At 45.7% G+C, this 13,252-nt stretch overlaps 1 protein-coding gene across 1 annotated transcript in view; it reads left to right on the top strand.

Annotated features, from left to right (window-relative positions):
* Positions 1-13,252, top strand: part of BLTP2 (bridge-like lipid transfer protein family member 2) — a 604,102-nt gene that overhangs the window by 158,671 nt on the left and 432,179 nt on the right. The window contains exon 6 of the mRNA XM_086955158.1: positions 9,821-9,881. Coding sequence (XP_086811284.1) covers positions 9,821-9,881 — 61 coding nt within the window. The remainder of the gene's footprint in view (positions 1-9,820; positions 9,882-13,252) is intronic.

Raw genomic sequence — 13,252 nt, forward strand, 5'->3', positions numbered from 1 at the left:
TATGAGCGCGGGTGGTGTTCTCACAAGGATTTAATGTCTTTCAAATTAATATGATCTGAATTGAATGTTATGGATGATTTTCTTAGACGAGGGAGCAGGTTAGTTGTGCCGGTGAGCCTTAGAGAAAGATTGTTGAACATTTTGCACGAAGGACATGGAGGCATGTCTGCAATGAAGAGAAGGTGTAGGGAGAGTTTTTGGTGGCCAGGCATGGACATTCAGATTGAGCGTTGTTATGTTCGTGATTGTATTGCATGTGCCTGTAGTGACAAGACACATTCTTCCCAGGAAACTACAATTGTTGCTTCACCTTTGCCTAAGGGTCCCTGGGATAGACTGGCCATAGACATTTGTGGGCCTTTTGACATTTTGAATGTTTCTGAGAAATTTGCTATAGTCATGGTAGATTATTTTTCTAAAGATATTTTCAGAAGGGAGGGGTGTCCAGCAGAGATAGTCACCGATAATGGGCCCCAATTTATCTCTGAAGAGTTCAAGACTTTCCTTGTGAAATGGGGAATCAAACACATTACAACACCTGTATATCATCCAAGGGGTAATGGCCTTGTAGAACGCTTCAACAGGGTGTTGGTTGAGTGTGTCCAATTGTCTTGTATGAATGGCGAAGCCTGGAGGCAGCATGTCAAGGATATGCTATGGTCTTATCGTACTACTCCTCATTCGGTTACAAAAGAAACACCATTTTCTCTACTCAAAGGAAGAATACAGTGTTCTGTTGCTGTACCAGCGTGGATGAACAGAGCTGGTAAACATGATGTGAACCTGGATGGGGTACAAGATAGAGTGGAAAGGTACCAAAAGGCGTATTGCCATCGCCACAATAAGAACATTGTTAAAGCAAAATGTGTGTTCTCCCAAGGGATGTTTGTGCGTGTGTTTGTGGGAGATAGATCTAGAAAGGGTAGTTCAAAATGGTCTTCTGCAAAAGAAGTTGTCATTTTTAGAGGTAACAGTGTAAAAACTTGCGGAATGTAATTGGTGGAATACTAGAAAAGTTTCACCTTGTTCGAACACTGAGCTCATGCGTTTTTTAAACCTCAGCCGGGACTTTGTGCTGGTAAAACCATTTCAGGTACAAGCGACAAGCCGATTCTTCCTGACAGGAGTAGTTCTGCACGTCCACATGTGATGAGAAAAAAAGATGATTACATTTGTTCTTGAAGTTCATAGTTTTTATATTGAATTTTTTTTAAAGAAGGAAGATGTGTTATATTCTTCCCAGTGTTTCATTTACCAATGTTTACTTATGTATTGCATAGGAACACTCATGCTTCCTAGCAACCTGTCTGTTCTGTTACTGGAGTTATCTGGTGAGAGAGCAAGGGAGTAGAAGAGAGGAGCTGCTGTGTCCCAGGGGTTTGTTCCTGTATTCCTAATAAATACCTTCTTTGAATTACCTGAGTATCCATGCTGATACCTTAGAAGAGCATAACCGGTTGCTACATCAAGTTTTGGACATTGTCACTCAAAGAAACATGACAATCCAGAAAGATAAATGCAAGTTTGCCCCAAACTAACTGAATTATCTGGGTGATACAATATCCAGTTTAGACATAAAACCCAAATTGTCACTCATCAAGACCATCAAGGAGGCAAGGGCTACCAATAACAGGAATGCTTTATGCTCCTTTCTTGGCCTCCCTCAGTACAAAGCCAGGCTTGTTCTCGAATATCTGCAAGCTGTGGTACCTCTCAAGTCCTTATTAAGAAAAGGGGCTAAATACACATGGTCTCAAAATAAAGAAACAGCGTTCATTCTCGTCAAAGCACTCATTGAGAAAGCTCCAGCCTTAAGTGCTTTTCAAGAGAGTTTAACTTCTTTTATCATTGTACACATGAGTCAAATTGGTCCTGGAGCTGTTTTAAGCCAAAAGCAAACAGGTAAAGAAAATACAGTTGTATTCGCCTCATGAGCACTCAAACAATGCAAGAAACAATATAGCACAATCGAACGGGAGGCTTTAGCTTATGTCTTTGCCATTCACAAATTCAAAATGTTCGTCTGGGGTCATACATTTATTCTACAAACAGATCACAAACCCCTTGTGCACATCTTTCCAATGGAGCCAATATCAACTTGTCAGCAAGATTAACAATAATAGGGTCCAAATTACAAGAATTCATGTTTGAAATTAGGCATGTACCTAGGGAAAAATTGTTCCTGCAGACTGCCTTGAACGAATACCTGTGGAAGACTTTAAAGAGGACGACTTTATGGATGATGTGGTCAGTGTGGTGTCAGTGGATGCCACTAATCTTGAATTGAGTGCACGTCTGAGTGAATTGGACTGGTTGACTGCTTGTCAGGAGGATGAAACCTGGAGCAAAGTCTGTGATTATGTTGTTCAAGGTTGGCCAGAAATAGAATACTAAGCAGATCATTAAAATCATTTGCCCAAGTAGCAGAAAAACACTTTAGCCAATGGTTTACTCATGAGGTGGGTTTTGTATCTACCTCTGACAAAAGTAAGGGATTCTATCGTTAAACATTCACACCAAGGCCATTTAAGTTCTACCAAAACCATCATGAAAATTAAACAGGACTACTGGTGGTCAAGGATTGGTGCCCAGGTAAGGTTCTTGATTGAGAGGTGCCCTGAATGTCTAATTTCTGACAAACTCTGGAAGACACACAACAGATTCATCAAGGAAGGGGTGCAAACCGTATTGGCAAGCAACATGGATGTTGGAATGTTCATTAACGTGTTATAACACGCTCCCACATTGTACCACAGGTGCTACGCCATTTTCCCTGATAAGAGGCAGAGGAGCTCAAACAAACTTATTTCCATCTTGGGTAGATGATCGGGTAGGCAAGGTTACCATTACGACAGGGAAACCTGTTTCCAAAGTGACACTCTCACAGCATCACCCGAAAGAGTACTTTGACAAATAACACAATGTATCCTTTCAACAATTTACGGTAGGTGATTAGGTGCTCATAAAAAGTCCCATGAAAGTCACCAAAGGACAATTCACTTATTCAGTCCGAGTCCAGGTGGAAAGAGCCGGCAAAGCTTCTGTATTATTAACGGGCAGAGGGTGGTGGAACAAACATCAAATGGTCAGATTGACACCTCTGCAAGCCAACATCATTATTGACGGAACTAAACCTGCTTTACAATCAGACTGCATAACTTGGGTGCAACCTACGATAAACGTAGCAAACTAACCTTTGCATCAAGGTGTAACACCTGTTTCGTTTGCCACTCCAGCTTCAACTGATGGGGGTATATCTATTACTCCCATTATCTCACTGCCCATTTCAGGCAGCACCTCTGTGTCTACCCCTATTGACACTTCAGTAGTAAGGTCCCGCACTATCAAGCTCCTTCAAAATTTAGAGACTTTGTAATGTACTAAACGTGTGGTTGTGTTTCTCCTCCATGCTGATACCTTTGGTAGTGTATAATTTTTTATACCGTTTGTAATGTATAACCCCGCAAAGTTTGATTTATCTTTTGTTGTTGTAAAGGGAAAGGTGATGAAGTAAGTGTTACTTGTGCATTGCTGTTACATTCTTTATTGAGGACACACGATAACCCTGCGTGCCCTTTAATGTGTTATTTACTTATGAAGTTGCCTCGCGTTCCCGGGCGATGGGTAGGTTCCACAGCAGTTCCTGCTTTGGCTATTGCTGTGGCTGTTTCCGACCGGCCTCTCTGGGTGCGTCGTGGGCTCTTCCTTTTCAATAAACTTCTTTGAATATACACCCTGCGTTGGAGTGATCCATCCACTACACTCACACTCAGGGTTTCAGGCCTTCATGGATAGTCTAGCACAACACAACTCAGTGACAATTTCAAAAAGGGGTGGGATGTATGAGCATTTCTTTGTGACATAACTCAACTTTCCCAGTCTGCAGTTGAACTCCGAGGTACCATAGAGGCCTACAATGAGGTAAAAATACCTAAGGTAAGCCACGTTAGAAAATCATCTTAACAAAGCTGTGTCTTCACCTTTTCCCTCGCAATCAGTGTGGCAAGAAGCAGCAGTTTTTGTTTTTTAGATTCCTTAGTAGACCATGTTGAGAACGCTGTAGGTCTGGGGTGGTGCTCATGTTCCACGTCTGAGCAGTTCTCTGTGCCTTTTACAATAGCCTTCCCAGCAACACACCATGTTTTTGATCCCGACTCATGGTCTTCCTGTTCCTGGTGTAATCCCTCTAGAGGTGGGCACAGAGCTTTCGCTCATAGACAAAAAGGACATGTTTGCATTCTGAAAACGCATTTGGATTTTGGGGAGTCCAATTGGGCTTTACTGTATTTTGCTGAAAGTTTATGTTAGTCACTTAGAAAAAAAAGTGCACCATGCTCTCTGAGTTCTGTTCATACAGTGATAGCAGACATCCAATAAGATGACTTTGGTGCTTTGGATTCAACAGAAGTAGTCCGTTTGCTGACATTTAGTCCTCTTCTTCCAGAGCAGATCACGAGGGACATAGAAGGGCATTCAGTTCATCTTTGTTCAGGCGTCCCAGTGGCTATGCTATTGGCCACAGTCTTTCTAAAAGAGAACTCGGTGAATCAGAACCACACACATGAAAACCTGCCTGCAATGACCTGGGCAGGGAGATGGCAACGTAACGAGCAGCCTAGGGATATAGAAGGCAATTGGGAGGCAGTCACACCTGTACTTTTGCTGTTTATCACTTCAATCCATTTCTTTAGGCCAACCAGGAGAATTGGAAGACCCCTTTCCTGGGGTACCCTAACCCCGCATTTATGCCTGTGATGGCACACACAGCTCACTTTCTCCTTATTTCTTTCTCTCTCTTTATTTCTCACTCGGATTGTCATTCATGACAGACCACATAATTATCGGGCAAGGCAAGTAGGCAACACTTGAGGTGGTAAAAAGATTCTACTAGGAGACGGGAGCATAGGTAAGTTAGAGATTGACTCGTAGAGCAGAATAAGTGAAAGCAGCTCACGGAGCATAGAGAAGGATGAGTCCACAGAGGGTAGAGTAGTCTGTGGCAGGATAGACATAGTCCGTTTTCGTGGAAGAGGTGATGGCAGGAGGTGATAGATAACTATGCATCCTGTTATGATGTGTGTCTTCTCTATGGCTCGTGTGGCCTCGTGGATGCCTGTGTGCATTCTGTGTTCTTTTAGATTGTTAGGCTGACAGCACTCGAACAGTGTCAGTTGCACTGGACTGTCGAGGTGGTCGGATGCCAGGTTGTGTTTTCTGATGCTTACAGAATAAAACTTACCTTAATCTACGCTCGTCTCATCTGTTACCTGCACGAACCATCACAACATTTTTGGCGACGATGCTTGAAGCGAACTCTGCTGCGGTTCCTGTTGTTTTTCCTTCGTCTTCTAGCACAGCCTGGTAATCCTTGACATCCCTCTTCGTTTGTTTGGATATCCGTGAAGCCTTCACGTCTCCCTGATTTCCGCGACTCCTAGAGGTACTTTCTGTGAATATTTCAGCTTTTACGCTGTTTTCCTCGTCCGATTCGTCCTGAGCGTGACCAACGGCTGTCTCTGTATCCTTCACGTCATCTCTGATTTCACTGGAACGCACGCTTACGGTGTAACGCAGCGTTACACGCAGCCATTTTATCTCATCCAAAACCTTTGGCTTGCGTGCGTAACGTATCACGTCATCAACGTGCCTCCATTTTGTTTCCTGTCAGCTGTTGCCTCACACGGATTCCGGTTTACTTCGTCTGATTGGCATGATTTGTTTTTCGTGCAGTAGTTTCCTGATTTAAGGTACTGTATCTATGCTTTGTTACAGCGCTAAGCGCCACTCTGGAGTTTTCTTCATTTGACTATTTGAAATATTTGACTTCCTTTTTCGAATTAGTTTGTCTTTGAACTAAGTCGTTCATAACTGTGGATGCTAGTCTTATTGGTGTTGGAGTGGTTTTTTCTCAGTTACAGGCTGGCACTGAGAAAACTATCGCTTTTGCGTCTAAGACGTTAACTCTGGCGGAAAGAAATTACTCAGTGATTGAGCGTGAGGCTCTTGCTGCAGCATGGGGTGTGGAACACTTCAGGGTATATTTGTGGGGTGTGAAATTTGTTATAAGCACTGACCACAAACCTTTGATGAAAGTTTTGTCAGCTGGGGGTGCAGGGAAAGGTTCCGCACGTTTAGCCAGATTCGCTGCCAGGTTACAAGAGTTTCTTTATGAGGTGGTCTTTATTCATGGATGGCGCAACGTTCAAGCGGATTGCTTGTTTTGTTTGCCTCTTGATTGGGAGTGTGTTGATGGAAATTTGTTGCAGGATTTGTATAATGAGGAAGCTGTTGCTTCTGTGGGTGATGTTTGTGGGGGTTCGTTGGGTGTTTTCTCTAAGGCCCAGTGGGTGTCAGAAATGGAGAAAGATTCCATTTTGCAGGGTCTCATCGTTTTGATAAAGAATGGGGCTCCACGTGAGAGTTCAGTCCCGGTCTCTATCAGGCCTTTTTGGAAAATTCGGGATGAGTTATCTGTGTCCTCTTCAAATGTCATCATGAGGGGTGATCGTTTTGTGCCTCCTTCCGGTCTCAGGTTACACATTTTCAACCTTGCGCATGAGGGCCATATGGTTTGACCACTAGAAGGATCAAACAAGAGTTTTGGTGGCTTGGCTTGGATGAGCAGGTCAAAGGTTGGGTTCAAGCTTGTGGTGCTTGTAAAGACAGCGAGAAGAGGCTGAAGATTGGCAGTCAAAGTGTTATGGGTCAGATTGTTGATCCAGGCAAACCTTGGTGCAATATTTGTCTGGACTTCATAGGTCCTTTTTCTGATTTGTGTGAAGATATGCATTTTGCCATGGTGGTTGTGGACGTTCATTGTAGGTGGTTGTGTGTGGAATTCATGCGAGACATCACTACTAGGTCTACAATTTCTGTTCTTGAAGATCTTTTCATGCAGGAAGGGGTTCCTCAAATGGTTTTGACGGATAACGGCACTCAATTGACGTCGAATGAGATGAAGTGTTTCTTTGACAAATGGGACGTTAAGCATTCATGTACGTCGTTGTATAATCCCAAGGGAAATGGTATTGTTGAAAGGACAAATAGAATGGTTAAAGGCACCATTCAATTGGCTTTAGCTAATGATTTACCTCCTAAGAAAATTGTTCTTGATATGGTGTGGGCGTATCGCATCACTGTTCATTGCGCCACAGCTAAGTCTCCTTTTCAGGTCATGAGGGGACGTGTTTCTGGTTCTCGGTTAGTTCCGGGTTGGCTTAAGATTTGGATTTCTTCTGACGGTGAGAGTGCTCCTGTTGTCATAGGAGATAAAATTGAAGTTGGAGATTGGGTGAAAGTTAAGTCTGGTAGGGTTAGAGCTGGTTTGACTAAGTTCAGAGGTCCTTTTCGAGTGGTCAACGTTGGAAAGTTTTTTGTTATCTTGGATGGTGGTGACAGGTGGAACTTAAGGAGAATGGCTTTGTATCAAAAGGGTGGTTCCATCAAACAAGTGGTTGAGGATGATGGTTGTTCTGGAGCTAGCATAGGGTCCGGTCGGGAAAGTATCAATGGGACCCACCATCAGTCTACTCTGCTTGTCTTCCCCCCCCTTACCTTTGAACGGGTTTGATAAACTTGCGTTGCAAGTCAAATCTGGATCTCCATCCGATCCAGTAAGGCCTGCTCTCTTTCGAGATCAGGCTTTTATGGGACGTGCAGCTGTATGTTCCCTCGTCAACCTTTCCTTGGAAACTGGAGTAGTTCCAGCTAAGTGGAAGCAAGCTGTGGTGTCCCCAATTATCAAAAAGCCCTCCCTGGACCCGGCCAAGCCTGAAAGCTATCGCCCCATTTCGTTGCTACCTTGGCCAGCCAAGATCACTGAGGCCCATGTCAACTTGGCCCTGTCTGAACATCTTGTACGGACCAATGCCCTCGACCCCACACAAAACGGATTCCGTGCCGGCCACAGCACGGAAACCGCGTTACTTGTGATGGTGGAACATCTCCGTGCAAGGTTGGATGCTGGTCAAACGGCGGCGCTTATATTGTTAGACCTTAGCGCCGCCTTTGACACGGTAGACCACAGCATCCTCCTGCATCGGCTTGAGGAGACCGGCATTGGCGGTCAGGTGTTGCAATGGTTCCACTCCTTTCTAGATAACCGCTCCTTCTGTGTTGCCATCCCTCCCTTCAAGTCCAATTTCCAACCGCTGGCCATGGGGGTTCCGCAAGGGTCCTCGCTGAGTCCCACGTTGTTCAATCTTTACGTGAGACCGCTGGCTGATGTCGCTAGGCAGTGGGGCCTAACTTTGGTCTCATATGCCGACGACACACAGCTGGCGGTTACTCTCAGCGGGGATGCGGAGACTGAGGCCCCCAGGTTTCAGTCTGGACTGAAGGCGGTGGCTAGCTGGTTGACAGGCAACTGCCTTCAGCTAAATGCCACAAAAACGGAGGTGATGGTTGTCGGTAAGGGAGTGGAGCTGTGGGGTGACCAATGGTGGCCCTCTGAGCTGGGACCCACTCCGACCCCGGTATCTGAGATGAAAAACCTGGGGGTCTGGCTGGATGCGGGCCTCTCCTTTGTAGGGCATACTAAAAAAACTGCGGCCTGTTGTTTCGGTCTCCTAAGGGGCTTGAGACCTGTTCTCAAGTTCTTTGACGCCCCGACCAGGCAGCTGGTGATCCAGGCAACTATCATCTCCCGCCTGGATTATGCCAGCTCTCTTCTGGCTGGGGCTAACCAGGCCGAGCTAACCCGTCTGCAGCGGGTTCAGAATGCTGCGGCGAGGGCGATTGTCGGCCTGCCCAGATTCAGCTCGGTGGCAACTGTCCTTCGTACCCTACATTGGCTCCCTGTCAGGAAGCGCATCCTTTTTAAGGTCTTGTGTCTCGCTTTTAAGATTCTGAGAGGTATTGGCCCGGAAATCCTATCCAGCTGTCTTTCCTTTTATGTTCCCACTCGCACCCTCCGTTCCCAGGGTTTGGCCCTTGCGGTGGTCCCCAGATTTAGGCTTAGTCGCATGGGTGGCCGCTCGTTTAGTGTAAAGGCCGCGTCAGCATGGAACTCCCTTCCTGTTGAAATTCGTCTGATGGAGGACCTCTTGACTTTCCGGAGGGCTTTAAAAACTTTCCTGTTTTAGCTGCTTTCATGTTTTTAGTTTCCTGTTGTGTTATGTTCTACCTTGTCTCTGCGCCGGGACGCCCCTTGGCTGGGGTATCTGTGCGCATAATAAATCAATATAACATAACATAACATAACATAACTTTGTTGGAGGCTGGTTGTTCTTCAGATTCTGCTGTTGGGCTGTTCGCTGATGAGGGTTTGGATGTTGGTGCAAGGTGTGGTGGCAGCCTAGATGTTCAACAGGATTCGGAACCTAGAGTGCGTAGACCTCCTAAGTATCTCAATGACTATGTTGTTTATTAATTTCTTTAGGTTTGTTGTTTTTTTAATTTCTTTTTCTATTAGGGAAGAAGATGTGTTATGATGTGTGTCTTCTCTATGGCTCGTGTGGCCTCGTGGATGCCTGTGTGCATTCTGTGTTCTTTTAGATTGTTAGGCTGACGGCACTCGAACAGTGTCAGTTGCACTGGACTGTCGAGGTGGTCGGATGCCAGGTTGTGTTTTCTGATGCTTACAGAATAAAACTTACCTTAATCTACGCTCGTCTCATCTGTTACCTGCACGAACCATCACAACACATCCCTTATCAGAATAGTTGTTTTAAGGGTTAAGGTCTTGAACCCTTTCTGTTCCTTTCAAACCTATGTGATTGTCTATTTATTTGTAAGCTTTCAATAGATTTGCATTTACTCTTGTGACTATATGAGTGAATGCCTTTGTGACCATTATCCCTAAAATCCTTTTCTTACTCAGGATTGGCTGTAAAGTGAATCTGCAGCAACTGAATAGCAAGGTCCTAAAAAGCAGTCAGTTGGTGAGTATTATTTTTTATTTTAGTGGATGGAAGAAAACTTTAGATTCCATATGTATGCAATAAGACAGTGAATGGATTTTCCAATCTTTTGATACTGCAGTTGCCTGGACTGGTTTGCCCAGTGCACAGAGTAGTATTATGACCTAAGCAATGGCTGCTATGGTGATAGGAGGGCATAATGGCAATTTTCTACAGGAAGAGGCTGGCGGACTTGGAAGTAGAGTATCCATATCCTTCCTAAGTTTGTGGACAGTTAAACTGTATGCTGAACTTTAGTGGATACAAGTGCAGATCACGCTGAATGAAAGTAGTGTGCTAAAAGCAAACACAGGGTCTGTACTTCAGACGAGTGCATTAGATCAGTGCTTCCCAAACCTTTTAGAACATCGACCCACTTTACAACAAACATTTGCGACCCGCTTAGTTTTAATGGACATGAGGTGGGCGTTTTTTTTTTTTAAATTTTTTTAAAACCTTTATTGTGCATGAAAAAAGGGGAACAAATACGGGCCTACAACTGTCAGGCCGGCCACGATACTTTGAGCACAGGTGCTAGCAATGCGGTCCCCCAGCGGCATCAGGTGGTATAGCAACAATAAATAACAGTTACACTGGAAGAGATCATGTCGCCAAGGAGAAGGAGCATTGAAGGTTAAGTTTTAAAGTTTTTCCGATCAAATATAAATCAATGAAGAATAGGTGCAAGGAGAACTGAGTCCGTACAATAATTCCTCAACATGAGTAGGCAGCATAAATACGAGCAGCAGTAGCGATGAGCACCCCATCAATGTGGCAGTACAGTGTAAAACAAACGGAACAACAGGAATCATTCTCGTACCACCTCCAGCGCCACCCACTCTCTACTAACCCCTGTCGCAGACCCAGAACAGAAAATAGGACAAGAAAGCGCAGAAAGTTAGAAAAAAGGCCCATAGAAACTAAATAAGGAAAACTAAATCTATCCCCCCACCCTACACCAATGCGGAGGCTACGGCCTACCCCCCCCGACAATGTGCCTGTCGCCCATTAAAGAACCTGAAATGTAGTACAAGAGAAGAAAGAGAAGAAAAGGAAAAGATAAGGAAATAAAAATGTTTAACTCTTGAATATAGAGAGTGAGAGAAGGCCATCTTAATCTACAACTCTCACAAAATACAAGTGAAGCGGGAGGAGGAGCAATTCCAAACGTTCCCAGCCCCCCAGCCAAAAGCACTACCCCCACACAGTTCGCGACAGCTCAGAGATAAGTAATATTGCAGAGACAGTTGGGGAAAGACAATACGCCGTGCATTACTTAAACAGATGTATAACAGTCCTAATCCCGTCCCAACCAGCCAAGCAACCGATAACTTAAAAAGAGGAACCTAGCCCTGGCCCGACCTCGGATACGTCCCCAAATGAGGTTCATGAAGAAGGCCCGCCCCCACTGAGACAAAGAGACAATATGGCAGCATAAAGAAGGAGAGTAAAACAGTTGCACAAAATGGCCGTCGAATATCACCATACAATCCTTTGTCCTTCCTAAACAGTTCCCCCAGGCCATCGGGAAAGTATAGGCTCTCCAACGCAGTGGGCGAAGGCCACAAGGGGAAATCCATCGAACGGGCCGGCTGCTGCATATCCCGGTCTCGAGGCAGAAACATTGTTGCAGGCAACAGTATGGCAATCCCCGGAGATAGGGGAAACAAAGTATCGCAGGCAAGTCCACTGGACGGCCGGTGGCGGGCGTCAGTAGAGGCAGAAGCAATCACGTCTTCTCCACGAGTAAAAAGAAACACTGCATCCCCAGTAGGTTCCGATGGAGACAGTCTCAAAGTTGGCTGGCATCCGACACTGCGCTCCTGCCGTAGAACAGACACCATGATGTCGAAGCGGTCACCCAGTGCTTGGAAATCCGCACACATTTCCGCTCGAAAGTCAGCCAGGGCGGCCAGGATAGTTCCATAAGAAACCGGTGGTTGTATTCCCTCGTCATCAGGCTCCCGGGAAGACATTTGCGAGCTGTCCCCTAGCGCACGCCGGGTAACACAAACGGCAGACAGGGACGGGCACTCTCCCCCGTTCCCCGAAGCAACAGACACCGCCATGATGATTGGGTCACAGAGTAGTCTCCGAGGTGGGTGCGGCGTGACCAGTCGGCAAACAGGGCGCCAAAGCCCGTAGAATCGATGCAGATCGGGCTCTCAACACTGAGAACCTCAGCGCTTCAGGCTGTAACACCGGGCCAAGGGAGCAGGCACCCGATGTCCGTTAAACATGGCCGTGTGTTCCATCTCGCTCGTCACCCGCCTCAAACAAAGACGCCGTATCTGCAGAGCGTCTCGACGGGGCGATAAGCCATAGGGCGCAGGTCGCAGTGTTCCACGGCAGGCAGCGCAACCAGGAGTCCGTCCCGGGAGGATATCGCCACCCTCTCAGCCTTGGTGTCGCGCGGGCACCCCGGCCGCCTCTAAGCCTCCCAGACTCGAAGACGGACGGCGGTGTAGTCACTGGGTCAGGGCTCGGAGTCGCTTCACACTTATCTTCGGTTGCCGGGCGAGTTGAGAGTCCCGGGAAAGACGATTTAGGTCAGCACAGCTTGGCGTACGTTCCGCCGCCACGAACCACCAGGATAGAGATCAGGATATCAGCGCGGAGGAAGAAGAGCTGGTGGAGCCGGGAGCCTACACGTCTGTACCAGTCGCCATCTTGGCTCCTCCCCCGAGGTGGGCGATTTTTAATGTAACTAAAGCATTGTGTGGTAGCCTATTGTTATATGCAGACAGCACATTTTCCATTGAAATGGTCACTAAGTTTGCACAGACATACACTTTCACTGATAAATGTATCCTGCACACAAATAATGATGTGTGGAAATCGGATGTCAGTGAAAATTTATCATTTGTGCTTCACCAAGTAAAGTGTCTTGAATTTTCTGATGCTACTAGAATCTTTGTTTCCATCACACAGAATTACAAAAAATGTCCTTAATTATGTTCTCTTAACTGATGAGTGTATACAGTTCATTTACAGGTACATTACATATCGTTGTGTGTTCTTCCAATTTACACTTCATGTACCCTCTGACTACAAAGTGAGAGGAGTTGGTAAACACCAGCCCCCTCCGTTAAAAATACAAAGACGAACACATAATATGACATTTGACCGCTTTCTTTGAAGCACAGCAAACGTGACAGATAAATACAGAATTTAAGGGCATCTTTATTTATTGTCTGGACTTAGGCAACCCACCAAAAATTGGCTCGTGACCCACGGTTTGAGAAATGCTGCATTAGATGGTGTTTTTCTCTCTCCTTAGTGAAATCTCTCCCTAGAGAACATTCCCATTGTTCAAGTCCAAGTCTTGGGTAGTGTTTCCTGGTCCAGGACTG

This window comes from Lissotriton vulgaris, chromosome 2_1, assembly GCF_964263255.1.
Source record: "Lissotriton vulgaris chromosome 2_1, aLisVul1.2, whole genome shotgun sequence".
Lineage (NCBI taxonomy): Eukaryota > Metazoa > Chordata > Amphibia > Caudata > Salamandridae > Lissotriton > Lissotriton vulgaris.